Source organism: Lonchura striata, chromosome 5 (genome assembly GCF_050655825.1).
Source record: "Lonchura striata isolate lonStrDom1 chromosome 5, ASM5065582v1, whole genome shotgun sequence".
NCBI classification, from domain to species: domain Eukaryota; kingdom Metazoa; phylum Chordata; class Aves; order Passeriformes; family Estrildidae; genus Lonchura; species Lonchura striata.
This window is the reverse complement of record NC_140707.1, coordinates 40104676-40124685: the sequence shown is the minus strand read 5'-3', so window position 1 is coordinate 40124685 and position 20010 is coordinate 40104676. Positions and strand designations below refer to the sequence as shown.

At 41.8% G+C, this 20010-nt stretch overlaps 1 protein-coding gene across 32 annotated transcripts in view; it reads left to right on the top strand.

Annotated features, from left to right (window-relative positions):
* SUSD6 (sushi domain containing 6) overlaps window positions 1–20010 on the top strand; it is a 90635-nt gene that overhangs the window by 45596 nt on the left and 25029 nt on the right. For all 32 annotated transcript variants that reach the window (XM_085582040.1, XM_085582035.1, XM_085582026.1 and 29 more), the window contains one exon: window positions 2674–2703. In XM_085582040.1, coding sequence (XP_085438166.1) covers window positions 2674–2703 — 30 coding nt within the window. The remainder of the gene's footprint in view (window positions 1–2673; window positions 2704–20010) is intronic.

Sequence of the window (20010 nt, the reverse complement as noted above, 5' to 3'; positions counted from 1 at the left end):
CAGGAAGAAGTCCTGGGGGAGGGCTTGCTGAGGAGCACTTCCATGTACAGGTTTTCTGAGGCTGGGATGTGGCAACCCAAAAGGCAATTGCTGGGAGGGATGGAGGGTGCTCAGTGATGCATCATGGGCCCAGGGAGCTGCACCTGCAGCAGCATGCCAGCCATGAGTAACATTACTGAGCATGTCATCTGAGGAGCAGAGAGCCAGATGGAGAAACAAAGAGTACTAGCGAGGTGCTTGGAAAATCAGCTTTCCCTCATCTTGGTCCCCCAGCCAGCTTGCCATCCTCACTTTATTACTTTGCACAGCCAAGTCATTCAGAGCAAGCAGAGCAAAACGCTGTTAACATGAAGCAGGAGACTGTATTAAATCTTGTGGTGGTAGTGCTTATCTTGAATGTAGAGCCAGTGTGACAAGCTCAAAATTGCTATAAAAGCTGAAGAATGTTCTCATAAAAATACATGCATGGAGACAATGTCTGGCTCAGCCCTGAGTAAGAAAGCAGAGCTTGTGATTCGTATGTATGAAACCATCTGAGGTATATTGTATTGCAATCATTTTGCTGCTTAAAAATTCTATTGCTTAAGTTCCAGGAAGCTTAGAGACATATTCATGGTCTGGGCAGGAAGATGTTCTCTTTGCCATGCGTTTAATGCAGAGAGCAGACTCATTTTCAGTCAGCAAGCATCTGCTCTGTCCTCTGTTTTATTTATGCATGGATTTTTAAGAAAAATACTCAGCACTTTGTCTCAAGCAATCTATCCAAATAGCCTCAAGTGTCATGAGATGAATATAAGTTGCTTAGTCACTAACATACTCTAGAATTTGGGGAACTGTCCCCTTTTCATGGAAAGATATCCATGAATATGAAAATAACCACTGCACATATTTTAACACAAAACAAATGCAGTGCTTGGTAATAGGCAAGCAGTGAGTTTTTGTCAGCAGAGGAGGATTTATGGAAACTTGAGTGTTGCTCAGGAATATTTTTTGAGCTTTATCACTGTTGTAGTGTTTTTCCTTGTCTGGCAAGTTCTCCAAGATTAATTGTGGGAAGTAATGAAGGAATGAGCAAGCAAGGAGACTTAGAAAGCTCCTCAGGAATACTGAGGCTTTGTTCTTCATCTGTCTTTTCTGTTTCTTTGAGGGTTCAACTGCAATGTAGCTAAGAGCCAGGATGCTTAGTAGATAGAGATGGGGAATTTCTGAAACATTGGAGAAAAGCAATGACAACCTTATCTGCATTTCCACAGATAATGCCTCTCCATTTTTTCTTTGTTGCTGTGACTTTTGTAATTTTATCCCCTCTCCCTCCTTCTTTGTCCCTTAAGACCTTGTATTTATATCTCATTCACAATGGTTCTCCTGCCTGGCCAGGCTATTTTTGGAAGAATGACAGTAGATCAGATTAAGTTGTTCATTAAATTTTAAAAGTTGTTCATTAAATTTTAACATGTCTGTAAAATACTCTAAAAGCTTCCTATGTTCCAAATGTGTAATCTCTCTTGGATTCATGACTGGCTCTGTCAGAAACCTATCAAAACAGGTTGGGCCTTTCATTATTGATAATAACATCTCCTGATCCTGGGAAATGCAAGTAAATGTGTTGGTAAAAGAATTAAACATCCCAATATAATTAAATTAAGCAAATATCAATACCCATAAATGAGAGAGTGTAAATATTAACCTTTAAAAATTAATAGTAATGCAGGCTCGGAAATTTTAAGTCCATTTAGATTTAGACACATTCTGATTTTTGTTGACTGCACGTGCAAAATGCTATAAAGTTAGCTCTTTAATTTTTAGGATTGCCATTAAAGTGATAAATTAAGCTTGAATAAACTGAAACCACTTCATTCCTGTGTGTTTTCTGTGACGCAAATGCAGCCAATCTGCTGCTTGCTGTTCTGAGGTCTTTTCAGTGCCAAGGTTACTTTGCACAGAGCTCTGGAGCTCTTGTTTGCATTGCAGAGAGCAGCTTGTTAGAGCGCACTCCGCTCATTGAGCAGATTCAGACTTGTTCCTATTCTTTGGGAATCTCTGCGAAGCAGAGGTTTCCTTTGTCTCTGATTATGCAGCTGAAAGGAAGGCGTTTATACAGCTAGGGATAAATTCAATGGCCCTGAACACAAGGACACTGTAGCACTGAATGGCCAGACAGAAATATGGAGTGTCATGCATGAACAGATAATCTTGATTCTAACCTGTATGCTTCATGTAAGTGTGGGTTTGGAGAAATTACAGTGTCAGCCCAAAGCAGTGTGGCCTTTTTCGTGGAGAGAAGGGGGAGCATTTTCAGGAGCAATTACTCTTTACAGTCCCTATGTAGAGCTTAATAAGAGCAGAGTGGTATGGAAGAGCATAGTGAGGAGCTTCTAGAATAATGCCAGGCTGCAAAGATGGCTAGGAAGCAGATGCAGGTAGGCTCAGGATTAGACTATTCATATAATGATAATAATATTCACACTGCTACACACACTGACCCAGGCAGTGTTACTTAAGTAAATGCCTTGAAGGGAGTAATGAGGATCTCAAGAAGCCACATAACTTTTAAAATTTTAATGAGTTTTAGTGGCTGAAGAATGAATTAAAGCTTTGTGATGTTTAGCCAACTGCTGACTTAAACCATGATAGCATAATAATAATCCTGAATCTTTCTTTTGTCTGTCCTAGGTTGGCCAAGCAAATCCAAAGGACCTGCATGTGAGTAGACTTAAATTCACTGTTGTACTATGAGAAATTAGTGTGATATTTTATTGGTTAATATAAGTGTCTGTGAGCTAGGGGTCCCATTATACTTTTTGTTGTGTTGGATAGGCTTGAGATTCATCTCTGTCTCATTTTAATTTTTGACCCTTGGATTTGGGAATGATGGCTGCCCTCAGTTTGCGAGAGGGAGATCAGCTTCTCACCTTTCACTGTGCTTGGAAGGGATCCTTGTGCCTTCTACAATCTTTAACTTCAAATTACTCAAGAAAACAACAAATCTGGATAAATATTTCATTAAATGCAGAGACATGCTGCTTGTGAGAGTTTTGAGAGGCTCACAGAGTATTGAGAGGACAGACTGAGGTAAAAAAACCTGTCATTTCCTTTAATCAAGAAAAGTGAATATCTCAGCGTGATTCTTGATATATTCCATTGGATGGATACTCCTGCTTTTTATTTCAAGTGCTCATAAAAAATCTGAAGTCTTTCCAGTGGCCATGTTATGGATGCATGCAACTTTGGAAGCAGCTGGGAAGCATATTTGGTTTCCTTATCTCTTCTAAATATATAAAATAAAGTTTTCTGTATGTTTTTATTGAACTCTGAAATAGGATTTGTTTGGTCTGAACTTTTCCCCTCCTCTGAAAAAAAACAAAACCAAAAACAAACAAAAAAATCCCAAAACCAAACAAACAAGGAAAAACAAATAAAAAAACCCCAAAAAACACCACAGGAACAAAATCTGAGGGGAATGGATTAATGAAGAAGCATTTAAATGTGTGGGAGGGGAATTTTAAGCCACCTACCAAATTTTGGTCTTCAGAAAGTGGGGGTTAACAGAAGTGCTGATGGGGTCATCTGAATCCTCTATTTATATTCAATGCCTGAATATTACTCCTGGTAAGAAAAGCAGTATCACATACACATAGTATTAAGGAGCTTTCAATTCTTAGCTATGGTTGCTAGCAGGAAAATCAGCTGTTTTAGGAAAGACTTCAAGAGTTGTCTGGTCCAATTCATAGTAACTTCTTGGGTTAGAATGCAAAAGATGGAAGCTGGTATGAGTTTCATCACAGAGGGAAGCAGGAGGGGTGCTAGTTGGGTTTTGTTCTTCAGGAGAAACTAGTTATGAACTACAGTCCAGGTTCTGACTCATCACCATTTTGGTGTTCCTTGAGGACTGCTGCCCACTAGGCTGAAGATCCAGATTTCTGTCTCTTCCTATTTTCACTCAGTCCTTTCTTTTTTATTTGCTAGAGGCAATGATTTGGGAAGAGTTTGGTTTTTCCCCTAGTATTACAGGAAAAGTCCTGACAGTGGGACAGAAGAAAGTTTGTTTATCACCTTGTCCCAGTTCCTTTCCTGCTTTCTGTCCCTTTTGAATCCTACACTGGTTCCCAGAGCAGCTGAGGCACTATTATGTTTTTCATCTGTGCAACCCATGTCTGCCATTGCTTCTCCAGCCCTTATGTTTAACCAAAGTACCACAAGTAGTTACCACTTCCTCTTCATGCTGCCATGATAATGATTCTGCAGTGGGGATGGCGGAGCAAGAAGTACATTTGCTGTGGAACTGTAGCAAACTTCAGCCTGGGCTGTTACTGCAAGTACTGCTGGTATAGGTGGTGTGTGGTGTGTAAAGCTGTGGGTATGACCTCAGTATGCTGACATGGGTGGGAAGGCGTAAACAAGTGATGGGGCAAGGTAGGAAACTGTAGATTGTTGAGTCTTCAGCTTTTGTGGTCAAATTCAGCTTTTGTGGTCAAGGCTCTGCTAAACCTGGGAATCTGTGTCTAGATGAGGGCTGCTGAAACACTGCTGGTAACAATCTGCCAATAGTCAGGAGTGAAGATGGTACTACAGGCACTTGAGCAGCAAGCTCAGAAATGTTTGTACCTTTGTGAAAGTAATTGGAAGAGGATTATGGCATTGTCACAAGAGGCTGTATACCTGCTTATCTGTGTGTGCTGGTCTGCATATAAAAACACATTTTTCTTTTAATTAACTGAAACCTCTGGGGCGCGTTCACCTTGCCTTGCAAACAGGAATTCCTGAGGCTCTGCTTCTGCAAAGTGTTGCACTGGAGTTGGAGGACTGCTTCCAGATGTTGTTAAAAGGATTTTAAATAACCCCTTAGGTGTGGGGCTGCATAGATGAGTTACAGGATGTGCTAGGTGGATTGGGCTGGAGCGGGCTTGTTGCTAAACTGTCGAAGAATAAAGTAAGCTTTTGGCCCAGCCTAGTACAGTGATTCTCTTGTTATGGAATGGGGAGGGGAACTTCTGGATTTCTTGTACTGAGAAGACTGCCTAATCTTAAGAGGTTGTTGGGATGCTCCCTCATTGCTTGTGTACTTTGACACAGCTGGTGCTGGATGGAGATCTCTCCTGTGTTTCTTCTCTATAGGTCCAGTGCTGTGAATGCAAAATTAAGTGTGTTTATCCACCTAATATAGTAATAAGCATTTCAGTGGGATCAGAAGCCAAAGAATTGAACAGTAGGGTAACAAAAGAGCAACTTGAAATCCTGTGGACTCAGCATTTTAGGTCTAGCCAGTCATCTTAATTCAATTGGGAAAATATTTCTTGTTCAAAAGCAAAAAAATACCATTGCTGCTGCTTTTGAGATACATCCTTTACTTTGTCAGTAAAGGGAAAAATATGTCTTACTTGAAAAATGTTGCCTTGCTGTACAGTGAGATAAGCACCTCTGGTGGATGTTGTCTTGAGTTTTCAGCACACAGACAGGGAAGAAACATAGTGAGCTTGGACACACGCAGAGTCATAATTAGAAAGTCAAATGCTGCTGCTGCATTTCTGGCTAGAAAGAACATTTTCTATGTCCTGAGAAAAAGACCAATGTGGTGTGTAAAGAATTTTGTGTCAGATATATGCTTAGACACTGATAAAACTGTCCAGAAAGAGAATAAAAATCTTTTGTGCTCTTACCAATGTTGTAAGGCGAATGGGGATTTGTAGGAAGGTGGTAGAAGAGACTGAACATGAATGAGGATTGGTGGAGAATAAGATTCTAGGAAGGAGAGGAGGGGGATGGGAGTGCAGCAAAACAGGAGGGTGACTACTTCCAGAGATAGAGTTGTAAAAAAGATCCTAGTGGTTTATAAAGCAAATTAGTGACTTGATGGTTTAGTAGTGCAAATCCAAAAAGAAAGTAGTGTTTTATTTATGCAAGTAGATTAGAACAGTTAAGAATTGCATGGCCTTGGGAGGGAGAACTCTAGTAGTAAAATACGTGTGTTTACTTTCTTAGGGTTAAATATCTTAATGCAGGAGGATGCCTCTACAACATCAGGATTTTGAAGTTTTTCTGTAGGCAACAAGACTGATTTGTGAGACACTGGTGGAGAGTTTAAGAATTAAAGGTTACAAAGTGCATGTGCCCTCCAGGGACTGAAGTGCAGAAATCTAAGGAAGAAGCAGATCAAGGTGAAGACACCAGTTACTGGAGCACTGGCTATGCCTATCTATAAGTGCTCTAACATCATTAATGGTGATCTGGGGGTGAGGAATTATGAAAGACTGTATAGCAATTTTCTGTGAAAGATGATGTAGGGAGGAATTTCAAGTGGAAGTTGCTGCCATGTTTACAGTGGTATGTGACTTTCTCAAAGTTACATTTTTCTTAGTTTGTGTTCACTATTAAAGTGAACTTTGTTAAAATGAATAGTTGTGTTCACTATTAAAAGCTGCTTTGCTCTTCCCAGTTGGTATACTGCATTTGTTTGGATGCTTCACCCCTATAGAGGAACTCTTTTTGTAAAGAAGATAAACCTATTAAAGCTGCCCAACTCTAAATCCTTGTCAGCACTCTGCTGCTGATTTTTCCTTCCAGGTGGTGTCTGTATGTCACTGTAAGTGTGGAATGAAATTATGTTAGAGTGGGTAAGTGACTTCTAGTGCTGCCTTTATTCTCGACCACCAGCATGCTGGAGATTTAACATCTAGGAGACTTAGCTGATGCTGCAGAAGCCCTCAGGAATGTGCTTTCTGGTCTGTCAAACAAAACTCACAGCTGTTGATATATCTCTGTCATGGCAGGAGAGAAATGTGGATTTCTAACAGTTTCCTCGTGTCCATTCCTCTTGTAACTTCAGAGCAGCTGTCTTTGAAACTCAGAGCCCTGGGGCTGTCCTGCTATGTAACCAGTCTCCAGTAGTTCAAGTTATGGGCCTGCTGGTGTGCTTTTTGAAAAGGAGCTGTACTGTATGAGTTGTGCTGAGCCATGCTTTGTGCTGCAGCACATTTTCTCTTTTGCACAGGCAGTGTGTAAAGTATCAGTAATGCTCTGTATTATCCTGAAGCTAGCACTTCTCTCCCTGGTTTTGCTGTCCCTAGCAGAAGTAACCATTGAATGCACCTGAATGACAACCTTCAGGTTTCATCGTAAACACTTTCTTTGGTGTAAATGACCTAGGTTGTAAAATACTAAAAAAAGGCAAAAGGTTTATAATATGCCTGTTTGGGTTCAGCTGTCACTCTTTCTCAGAGGAGGAAGTTACAAATTTTTCGTATGCAAGCTGAGAAATTTGAACATAATCACAAGCTGCAATGAGTAGACCTTTAAGAGCAAGTCTTAGTGAAATCCATGAAGGTGGCAAGTTTGTTTTTTTTACATTTTATTATTTTAGTCCTCCAGTTCTTTGACTTTCCCAGCAAACTAGTCTTGCTGCATATGTTTATGCCATTAGCCCAAAGCAGGGTTGACCTTTGAGCCTTCTTACTTTGAATCTCTTTATTTGCATTTACTTCTCAAATATTTAAATGCTTTCTTTAAGTTGACAGTTCATGCTTTGATGGTGACTGTTTCCTCCATGGCTTTTAGTAAGCTGGACTCCACTTTTGGAACAGTTGAGGGGAGATGTACTGCTGGGGGAGCTGGGAGAGCTGAGCTCTCTGTTGGTACAGGACGCAGGTAAATTTTAGTCACTGGTGTGGTAGTGAAACACACAGAGGCAGATGACAAGACTGGCAGTGCAGGCCCTGTTAGTGCACTTGTGCTGTGTGGGAGAGGAGGCGTGTGCAGTGGTGGCCAGATCGCTGCCTGCTGGCGTAAGGCCATGCCTCTGCTGGGCGACCACACTGGAACTGCAGTGTGGTTGGAAGAGGTTAGCTCCTGTGAGAAGTTCTGCCTCCCTGCCTCCTCTTAGCATCCTGGAGAGCTTGACTGCCTCTTGGCACATGGCTCCAGCTGTGGAGACTCCTCAGAGCTGGAGCACCTTTTCAGAGAACTGGATTTTTTTTGTTGCTTTTTTTGGGTTTGTTTGATTTTATGCTATTGTATATTTTTCCTGTCAGTATTGCCTTGGTCATGTGTGGTCCCACTTTAACCAGGTCTTTCCAGTCATGAGCTGGTCCTATGTATGAGGAAGGCCTTCCTTGGGAAGGCAGTGGTATGACTGCACGGGAGGCAAAGGAACGTTGCAGCCTGTCATCTGGGATACAGGGCTGCTTTTAGCATCCTTGATTCTTGCTGTAAGTAAAACAAAGAAGAATTGGTATAAGCTGCTAACTAGGGGTGTTGTGAAGAGATTCATTCTCTGACTACAGTTAAGATGCATGAACTCATAGCTATTTTACTGCATACCTCTGGCCAGTTATCTGAGGCAGGTCAGGAGTATTTCATGCTTGTCTGCATTGGCTGCCATGGAGGGATTTGAGAGGATGAAAATTAATGTCTGTTCTACATCCTCTGACAGCAGGAAAGCATCTTATCATTAAGTCTGTTTCCATCCTCTCAACTCTTGACTTAATTAGTTGCTTCAGATGGAGGAAATTTTTCTCCTGACTTTTGTTAGTAGCACCAAGTGAAGATGCCTGCAGAATCTGAGCTTTTGTGGTTTTATTTCTAAAAAACTGACACTGAACCTAGGATTTCAAAGCTGCCTGCCAGCAGCATGCACTGTGCAAATGCATCTCTCTTTCTAGAGGGTCTGCCACCTTTCTTCTTTGGCAGTAGAGGCCACCTAAGCAGGAGTAGGATAAGGGGCTCTTCCATATTCTTTCATAGACTCATGGGATATGCTGAGTTGGAAGGGATTCCTCAGGAGCATTAAGTCCCAACTCCTGAGGTGTCCCTACTCAGAACACCCCAAGAATCACTGTGATTAGTACTGTGACCACTTCACTGAGGAGCCTGTTCCAGTGACCAAACACCCTCTTGAAAAACTTTTTCCTGATATCCAACCTAAACCTCCCCTGACACAACTTCATGTCATTTTCTCAAGTTCTGTCACTGGTCACAAGAGTGCAGAGATTGGTGCCTGCACCTCCATTTCCCCTTATGAGGATGCTGAAGACCACAATAAGACAATGAGGTCTCCCCTCAGTCTCCTCCAGACTGAACAGACCAAGTGACTTCAGCTGCTCCTCATGTGGCTCCCCTCCAGACCCTTCAGCATCCTCGTGGCCCCTCTTTGGACACTCTGAATTGCTTAATGCTTTTTTTACATTGTGGTGCCCAAAACTGCACACAGGACTAGAGGTGAGGCTGCCCCAGTGCAGAGCAGGACAATTGCCTGCTTTGACTGTGGGGTTAGGGTAGCTTCATGGTGTCATGGTGAAGTGAGAATTGCTGTAAATGCAGCAGTGTTTGTGAATAGCAAATGTTTCAGTCTGTAGTTCGCTTTTCCAATTAACCTGTATTCCACTTGGTGTGCAGCTTGGCTTGATTTACTTCTCAGGCATTGTGGTGATGATCTCTTTTTTCATATAGTGTGAGATGGTAAGAAATGGCAAGTTACAGGAAACACCTGCAGTAAATCCTGTAGTATTTACAACAGAATCATCACTAGAAGTTGGTTTTCCCTGACTGGTATCAGATGTAATGAAAACTGAATTGAAAACAAAACTAGAAAGCCCTCTGGTAACCACCTGTCAATTGTTAAATATCATGTGATGGCAAGATGAAACTTGTGGTGCTTGGTGTGGTCTCCAGTCTGGTCACAGCATATAGTTGCAGTTGCTTTTGCCGGGGAAGTTGACTGTACCCTGTCCCTTTGGAGTAGCTTTCTCCATGGGAGGGATTTCCTCCCAAGGCTGAGCTGGTTCCCCGGGTGGAAGGGTAGACGTATTTATGCTGATTAGTTTCTTTGAGCCGTGCTCTCCTGCACTGGTATGTGCTGTTCGCAGTTTAATGACCAGCTGTAATGATTTTTACTGTTGTGCAGTTGTTTAGCAGTAGCAAGACAGCAGTCGGGGACCTTTTGCTTTGTCTTGTTTCAAGTGTTCCCCGAGCCCGTCTTTGTCCTGGCGTCAGAGAGCACAAGGCTGCAGCACAGGCTGCTGCGCCCCGGCCCGCACGCATCAATTCATCAGCTTGATCTTTGCACCCCCGCTCCTCGGGAGGGTCGGATGGCAGCTGCAGCTCCTGCCAAGCGTGATGCCGGGCAGGGAGCTTTGGGGAGGAGAGTTACAAAAGGCTCAGTTTAAATCATCTGTGGAAGGCTGCAGCAGAGCCTCTGTCACTCAGGCCCCATGCTTGTCTTCTGCTGCTATGGTTGTAATGACATTAGCATTTCAAAAAGGGGATTACCACAGCTCCTGGGTTCTCAGGGAGAATATTTTGGCTGTTACTTGAAAAGCTGCTTTCTGGCTACCTCGGTCAATTTTCCCCCTCTCTCCCCCGTAGATCCTGAAGAGTTGATGAAGGTATACATGCCATGTTAAAAGTGGGTTGTTGTTGCAAGGAAGCTGGTTGTTTATTGGCCTAAATGTGGGCTGGCAGATACGAGGTTGTTTCTGATAGCATTCTTTCTTACTGATTTGGAGTGACTGCCTGATTTCCTGATGGAAAAGTTAAAGGGTCTGTGTTGTGATCATAGGTGTATGCTAGAGATTTATCCTGTAATCATGCTTACATTTTATTAGTTTGTCTTGTGTATTTCAACCAAAGGAAATGGGCGGCACATGCATCCTACTCATTGTCTGCCTTCCACTCATCTTGTGTCACAAAAAAACCCTTTCTGCTCCCAGGCACAGGATTTCAGGGTGGTTCCTTGGGAAGTGATTGTAGTTTTATAAGGTCTTGTTTAGCAACAAGAATTATTTTGTGAAACTTAACTCCTGACTCTTGCAATTCTGTTGCATTACCCTCTGATCAATATTCAGTTGATTGTTTTTCACTAAGTTTACTTACCCTTTCTGATGTTACTTGTGCTGGAAACTTGCATTAAGGCTCTCAAAATGCTGGAGTCTGGTGGAAAATCCATGTGGTTGCTACTTCCTCTCCAGTTCCATTAGCTATAGAAATGGCCGGTCAGGTCAGACAGATTGGTTGACTGGTCCCTAGGGAAGAGAACAAAGGGAATTGCCTTCTTTGCCTGCCAGAGCGAGGCAGGACTGCTTTGTACAACCTCTCCAAACTCTCCCTAAAATTATTAGCTGGCCCACAGTGTCCAAAACATAAACCCCTTACCTTGACTGAGTGGGCTTGGAGGATGTGCAGCAGGAAATGCTGGTGGTTGCCTGGAGCTTTGTCTGGAGCAGTAGAGCTAGTGCAAAGTGTATTGTACTGTTGAATAGGCAGGGAAAGGTGTGTATTGAAGAGACATTGTTATATATGTAGGCTGAAGTGTTCACAGGCCTTAATCTTTGTGTGTGCCCGTAAGGACTTGTCTTGCATGTTCACATAGGATGTAGTTCAGCAAGTGGCTCTGCAGAGCAGAGCTGGTGTGTGGTGGGTGCCCCTTGCTCCGATGACTCATGGCTCCTGCACAGCTGTGGCTCTTCCTGAGGGAACTGGCAGGCCTGAGCCCGAGATAAGCTGTCCTCCTGGGAACAGGGGAGGAGCAGAAGTAGTTTCCTCTGTAAACACAGTACAGGGCATTTGGTGTGCTGAGAAAAGGAGGCATTTAACTTATCTGTGTGAAAACAGGAACTGTGGAAAGCCGTGCAGTAGCGTGGTGGCTGCTGACAATGCTTGTGTGCTTATTCAGTGTATTTTGAGCTCTGCCCATCTCTAGGCGTGTTCTAATCTGCCTATTTCCATGGAGGGCACTTCTGTCTATAAACTTCAACAGGGATGGAGTTTCTTAAACATGAGGTATTCAATTGAACCTGCACAGAAGAAAGGTGGAGCTTCTGGGTGTCCTGTGCTGGACAGAAAGCTGTGGTCATTCTGTCTTGTCCTCTCTCTTTTCCTGTTTCTGCAGATGCAGCAGCACACACAGCTATGCAAAGTGACTGGCTGTCTCCTTGGGAAGTTAGTCACTGCGTTGCTGTACTACCAACCTGTGTACAGGCTTTTGAATTTACACTTCAGCTTAGCTCCTGTGCACCTGTGTGTGTCTGGTCTTGGAATGTGTGAGTTTCTGCATCCTCTTTTCAAAACTCATTTTCTGGTAGTGATGATAGAAATTAAATATTCTGTATTGTGGTGGAAGCAGGCTGCAGAAAAAGGAAAACTGTAAATCTGAATACTGTGAACTAAAAACCTTAAGAACTAAAGAATGCAAGAAGCAACAGCCTTGTTTCTGAGAGGCTGATGAAGTTTGAAGTTTACTGTGGGGCAAACCCTTTTATTCTTTCCGATTTCAGGGCAATTACTGTTTCAAGGCTTGCAAAAGAAAGATAAGGACAGCAAAAACCCGAATTAATAAATACCGGTCATAATATTTTGTGAGTTAAGAGCATTTATAATTATTATGGAGTAAGGAGGGGAAAAAGCATGAAGGAGAAAGTAGTTTTATTTCCCTTGCTCCCTCTTTGGATTAATGAATTTAATTACTTGGAAATAGCTAGTAGCAAACTTGTGGTTTTTTTCAAATGTACTTCTTACAAGACTGCAAATTTTAATGGAAGAAGCAATTCAGTAAAAATAATTGAAGACATGAGACCTTAACCACTGTATCCCTCATTGGAAGTGCTTTGTCTCAGATGTTGAGAACTGAATTAATTTGCCTCTGATGTATTGAGAGGGAGAAACCAGGGCAATATATGATGCAATTCTAAATGCAGGGAAGCAAGTGAAATACTGATTTTCCAACAGATCCTTATAATAATAAAGTTGTTCTTTTGTTCCTGTCAGCAAAAAAATAGAGACAAATATGGAGAGGAAATGGCTATATGAAATAATGGGATTCTATGTAACAAGCAGCAAGAGTGCATGAGGTGGGAGAAAGGAGATGGGCCAGGAAAGGGTCTTAGTACAATAATTAAAGCATGTGTCATAAATTTCTCACTTCTTGTTGGTATAGTTTAGATTCCACTAAATTGTTTGTTCTTTTGTCAGCTTGAACAGGTCTTTATAAAGTGATATAGCAACTAAGCAAGTAAATGGAAAAGAAAAACAGTAGTGCTTCTTCTTTAAATTAGGAAGATACCTGGTGGGATGGCTCTGATGTCAGGTACATTACCATCAAATGAAATTTTCCAAAGTGCTTGTGTCCCACTGGTAATCGGTTGGGAGAGGATGTCTCAAATTATGCAAACACTGCTGAAAATTTTGCTCTGAAAGAGTAACTTGGTATTCTGCTGCTGAAATTTGTAGGCAGTACATACTGAAGGAGAGCTGCAAACTTCCCATGACTACTGAGTAACATAAGATTAACAGAGCAACGAAGTAACATTTGGAAATCCATGAACAGACACTGAAGCTGGCTTTCTCCAAAGGTTGCTTGACCATAAGCAGACTGAGGAAGCATCTGAAAGAAGGCTTAAATCCATTTCCTTAAACAATTTGCAGTGCTGGCAGTCTGTTCTGAGTTGTTTCAGGAAGACAGTGTAGTACTGTATGCCTTTTCCTCTTGCTGTCTATGTATCCCCAGAAAATACCATCTGCACCTATTGCAAAACCATCCTTGCTGTTCCTCTCAGCCACTGCAGTCCTGGAGATCTCCTTTACTGCAGTATGGCCCTGCCTGCGCGGGCATTTTGCACTTCTAGAAAGAAACTCTCTATGGTCTTGTTGCTCAAGAGGCTTCTTCTTCTTTTGACCATTTTTATTGAGGAGGGCAAGTCACTTTTTATGTCCAAATTTTCTGTCTGCAGCCACATGGTGTCCTGTCAGAATGGACTGTTATGGAAAAAAAATACTTTTCTGGGAGCTTTTTGCGGAGTCTAGACTGGAAATCTGTTGCCAGTACATGTGCTAGACTGGGATTAGAACTTTCCAAGCAGTGGTCTTTGAAACACACAACATTAGCCCATGTAGTTTTGCCTACCACATGATGACAGCTTCTGTAACAGAGAAATGCTCTTGTTGGAGTGTGTTCTACACACTACTGCAATGACTTGGATTGTGATGAGTTTAAAAAGACCAGTTATAGATAACTTCAAGAAGCACAGCTATTAAGAGGAAAACACAGGTGCAGTTGGAGTCTAGGCCTGGTAGGGTAGTTGTTGCAGGGTAGTGTGGGATCAATGCCTTAGCTGAGCAGCAGAAGAGATACTGTGATTTGGTTTCTGTTTATGCTGTGAGCCAACGAGTGAATGTCAACTGTCTGGTTGTCTCTTCTCCCCTGAGAATGAGTGACAGTGACAGCTTTGATGTGCAATAACTAGGTTGCTGTGATTTGTGTTTAGGGTTTTAAGTTTGGATGCTTGTGGGGGCAGGGCTATGAAAGTAGAACATGGTATTTGATATAAGCAGACAACTCTACCCTATTTTCTGATAAAGCCATATAGACTGGGAGTAAAGGTCCAGTGTCATGATCCAGGACTTCTCCCAGTGCCTGGGAGACTTCTGCTTTCTTTGTCCTCAGACAAGATACCTAAAAAAGGCATCGAAAAGAGAAGTCAGTGTACATTTTGAGGAACACTCTAGTTTTTCAAACATTGAATATTCTTTCTAATTTTTGGGAAATAATTTTGATTTCTGTTGGGAGTTCACACAGTAAAATGGTGTTTAGCCACAAAATAGCCTTTACACAATTGCAGCATTATGTTAAGAATTGAGAATTTGTTTTGAGGTTTGTTGCTGGGTGACTATGAGAGAATGAAAATACATATCTTGACAGTGCTAATTCTTGAACATGTATTTTAGAAATAGTGATTTGGAAATGCCTGGATCCTAGGTAAAAAGGTCTATGTAATCTGGAGGTTTTGGAAAAGACTTTTCCTGCATTGGTACTAATATATCCCTTGTGAGATTGTAGAAGGCTCTTGTGTGCATGCAAGTGGTTATTAGCTGGAGGATGTGTTGTCAGACTCCAGCTGAGTGCTCCAATCATAAGTAGTGATCTGGGAGGACACAATAATTCTTAAGTTTAGATGGGACTGTTAAGTAATTCATTAATACCCTGATGAAAGACAGATTGTTTATGAGGAAGTCCACTTGGGAAGTAGATACTTTTAACACTTCTCCCTTCTTTTCCAAACTTGAACTGTGTTTAACAGAGGTTAAGCTGTCTCTTAGGAACATTGTCATCTGCTCTCCATGTCAGCTGCCATAATGTAGCTGTTTTTGTGAGTAGCACCCTCAATACAAAGTGTGGCTAAAGTAGCCTTTTCTAAGAATTTTACAGAAAAGGCAGGGGTGGACAAGGGAGAGAATAAAGGATGGTGCTGCAGATTATCTAATATGATAGGAGTGCTGTGAAATTGAGCACGACAGTCTTTGACTATAATTGGCAAGAGGAAGAAAGTTCTGACAGTGTCTGTGGGATCTGTCTGGTAAGGAAGAGTAATTCCTGTCTGCTGAGCAAATTGTATGGTCATGGAGGAAGTTGGAAGAAGAGAAAATTACCAGAAATTTGAAAGAAGGGGCTGTGGCATTTTTGTACTGCTTTTTGTCCTGGTAGCTCCCTGCGGCCTGCTGAACATGGTTCTGCAATGCCTCTTACCTTAGTACTAAAACAGTGGGTTTTGTCTTGTGTCCTCCCCTAATAATTTCAAATATCATTTTCCCCAATCATACGGAGGAGATAGGGAGACAAATTAACAAACCCAGGAATGGTCTGGGTAAAGAAGTTCTGTCTTTAGTATCAGGATGACTTTGTAATACCTGCTACTAGTGTGTTAGGCTTCCTAGATGGTATGTGTTCAAGACCCCATGTATTCAGCAAACTTGGCCCAAGTGCTCAGGTTTGGGTTTGGAGGTCTCAGATTGCTCTATACATTGTTTCCCTGTAATACTTATTCTTCCTGATTAAATGCATGTACTGTTTTGTGGCACTTTCTATATTGGTATGAAAAAGAAATCAGTTACAGAACAGTAACTGATTGATTTAGTAAATGGACTCCTGTTTTTTCTCTGGAACTCTATTTTACACTGGATGTTCATTTTTCAGCATCAAATAACTTCTCTCCATGCTGTTTTTCCCAGTAGTTCCCAGGCATGTTATTTAAGCATTCTCAATGAGTCTGCATACACAGCTGGGAGAGTTCCCAAGTGTCTCTCTCTGGAGGGCAGCAGTTTTGTTATTTTTAGCATTATTTCTTCAAATCTTCCATTTCCTTTGTGTGAGAAACTTTACCTAACTGTGAAGAGGTTGAACAATATCATAAATGGATCTCAAATTTACATGAGAAGCTTCCACTTCACTACCAAGAAACCTGTCAGCATTCTCTGGACATTTTTGCCAAACCCTGTGATAGACTGAGCTACTCTGAGCAGCTGTAGGGACGTTAGAGTGTAGCCTGACACAGACGTTCTACAGCTCAGAAAGAGTTGTTGTAGGGACTCTATCTGTGCACTGCTTGTTTTCACTGTGTCTGGGATCTTCATTTTTGTCTGCTGGTGAACTTCACCTGGCCATAACTGTTGGTGGTTTATTGCCTCTCTACTGAACTACAGTCCAGAAGTGTTACTGAGAGAAAGTACAACATCTCCTGCAGGGAGAAAGAAAAACTGCATTAAGTAACGAATATTTAAATGACGAAGAAAGACTTCTTAGTTCAGGAATTGCATTAACATGGGAACTGTTCAGATGCAGACCTAGTGATTGAGAATGGTCTGAAATCAGTGGTCTGCACGTCTGGCTTAAACCTCAGCTTCCTTCCTGGAAAGGTTCAGGGCTTCTGAAGGCCCTGTGCCTTTCTGCCAGCCTTGTGTGGGTGGCTGGTGTCTCAGGGCTAACTGAGCCTGAACTGAGCCCTCTCTTTGGGAAGTCCTCTGCAGGAAGCACTTTCTTCAGCTCCCTGGAAAAGTGACCTGGGAAAATGCACGAGGATATGGGTTGCCTTATATGTGGAGAGATCTTGTGTTCTTCTTGAAAATGTGAGATGCTCTGCTTGTGAGCTGCATCCACACAGAAGTGGGGCTTGCTGAGTCAGTGCCCAGGGCCTGCACGTGTCTGATGGCAGCACCAATTGACAGAAGCCTGGTGAGGACTGGGAAGGTGTAAGGCAGGTTCAGCGACTGGTTCTGTAGGGAAAGCAAGCACAACCTCTGCCCTCCCCTCTTGTGGGTTTTTTTTTGCTAGGTTCAGGGAATGTTACATGGGAGCACTGATACTGGGGAAGAGCTGGGATTTGGATACTTGCTTCCTACCATGTATGTTCATGTGATGATGTGGGAGGCAGATCTGGGTCTAGCTGTGTGAGGGTGACTCTCCAGGGTGTTCTCAGTATTCCTTTGAGCTCTGGCCTCAGCTCTGAGGAAGCTGGGAGTGCTCATGAATTCTTCTCTTTTGTGCTCAGCAGAGCATTTCCTGTGGCACTCAGGCATGCTGCAACAGCTTCCTCTGCTGCATTCTTCTCTGGGGAGCATCTGAAATAAGCTTTTCTTTTCTGTGTAAGATTTTGAAACTGCTTTGTTCTTGCATGATTTGGGAAAGATTATGTTGTTTTTAGCTGACAGGCTATAACTTCTCCCACTGTCTAGGTTCTTGCTTACTGTTTCCCTTCCAAAGCCGGAGTTAGGTGGTGGTTGTGAAATCTGTCTGCCAGATCAGTGTCTGTACATATATATGCTGTGTTGACCTAAGTAGTGGAAGAGATTTTATGCTCTAGGGAATCATGAACCTATAAATAAATAAATCCTTTAAGTAATTATTTTGTGGGTTTTTTTAATAATCTGGCTCTCCCACCTCATCCTCTTTTTCAGAGGATCACAGAACTAAGCTATTATAATGACATCTTGCAGCGTAAAATCAGCATTTCATTCTGATAGGTCTCCCTGTAAGATAGTTTTGCAACTCTTGAAATTGTTTGAAATGTTGTCCTGTTGGATTTGACAATTTAGACAAAAAGGAACAAGTAGCAATGTGGTGGATACTATTATTATGTATTAACCTAGCAGATGTAATAATAATGCTAAACATTGCTGAAATGTGCAAAAACTCTTCTCACAATTAAATGCATAAACCCCCCCCCCCAAATGCTACGCCCAACCCAAAGAAAGACAAAACACAACTTGCAAACCCCAGCTAACCACACTATCTGTTTTATGGAGTTAGGTAGTTGAAACAGGAGTTAAAACTATTGTCTGATGTAAGGGAATGCTGAGAGCTGAGCAAAAATTTACTCATGCATGTTTTGTGGAAGCTGTGATGAGGAGCAGTAAGATTTGAGATAGGAGGAGAAAAATCTTTAAGAAGCTCAAGAGGGACTTGAAAGATCTGCAACTTGGTGCTGTAAATGCTGTGTGGAAGACAACAAACAAAATGGTCTCATGTTGTTTTGGTTCTTATGGTAGTCAAGGAAACAGGGTTTGGAACAGCATCTGAAAATCAGCTGAATTGTCTGGAAGAAACTGGCTTGCAATAGTCTCTCCTTTTCAATAGGGTACTGTCCTAGACTTCAAGGTCTGACTGGCAGGGTGTAACAGTATCTATCAGACTTGGCCTGTTGAAGTCAAGAATGGTCCAGATAAGATGCAGTCACTGAGGTGTGATTCTTGGTGCTTCATGGAACTAAAATTCAATTAAGCATTTTTGTGCTATTGTTATCCTGTTAAATGTACGTTGCTCTGAGAAATACTGCTGTTTAGCAAGAACTGCTCTGACAGGGCTAATGATGCTGTATAGATAAGATGCAGCTGAAGGAAGCCACTTGAGAATGCTGTGCAAATAAGTGCCTCAGAACAATACATGAAACTTAATGAAATGTCAGGAATAATATTTAAAAAAACCAGCTGGCATGCAAGAAGCAGAAGAAGAGAGGGTAGCACTGCAAGGTCTAGTGGGAAGTGTCCCAGCCCATCACAGGGGGTTTGGAACTAGGTGATCTTCAGAGTCCCTTTCAACCCAAACCTTCCTATGAAAAGCAACCCCATAATAAAGCATTGGGAGAATCTTTATTTTGTTTTGTGGCTTTAACTTGGCTTTTAATTGTTAGAGAACAAAGAACCTCTCTAGGTTTGCCAGGGAATATAAACAAGAAGCAAAGAATATGTACAGTCTTGTATTTCTTATTGCTTAAAAGCAGTGAATTGCAGAGAAACAAGATTGAAGTTTAGTAGTCCTTGAGGAGACCTGATTTATTTCCTAAAGATTTTGTTTTTGAAAATGATTACACAATAGGATTTGGGGTTGTATGTTTTATAATTTCTTCTTATGTCAAATGGACAGAATGGCATTTCATCTTTTCCTACATTTTTATCAGGCATCAAGGGCTACAAATGAGTTCTATCTTGGCAGTTGCTACTTCTGACCTTTTTTTATTATTATTGCATGTGTTTTCAGCTGGGTATTCTGCCATGCCTATGCTTTGATTCCAGTGGCTATAGTGAAAGTGTCAAAGGACAAGTAGTATTTCAAAGAGTGAGAACTCCTTTTACACATCGTCTCTGAACACTTTTCTTGCCAGCTGTGGAAGGAGCTTGTTTTTTGAACAGTTCCCCAATCCTGGCTTGTTTCAGTTCAGCTGTGTTTACCCTGTGCATGTTTGGGATGAGAAGCTACACAGAAAGGAAGAATTCACGTTTGATGCTAGGAATGCTTTTGACATTTGCTATTTCATATCCATTGATTTGCTTAGAGCTATTGGTAGGGACTGGAAAAATGGAGCTGAAAAAACAAACACTTCGAAATAAGTACATCTGTATAGCAAGACAGTCTTTTCAAAGAAGGTGGCTGATAATCTGAATTTTCTGTACACTGCATTTGTATGCATAATACTAAGTTGCTATTTTCTTTCCATGTACCATTTGATCCCCAGCAGACTTTGAGTTGGTGGGATGTGTGGGACTTTGCCTGTTCTGCCAGAGCTGATCATGTCTTCTGTGACTGGTAAATCAAAGATTTTAAATCATATCCCACCAGACCTTGATGCCTCTTGCTAGTCATGCTCCAGTCACAAAGCAAGCTTACTGGTAGCTTCACTGGATTTCCTTCCTTCTTGCCAAAAAATACTCTTTAATTATTTGTGTTGTCAGTAAATAGAGATTACTTACTGAGTGGGT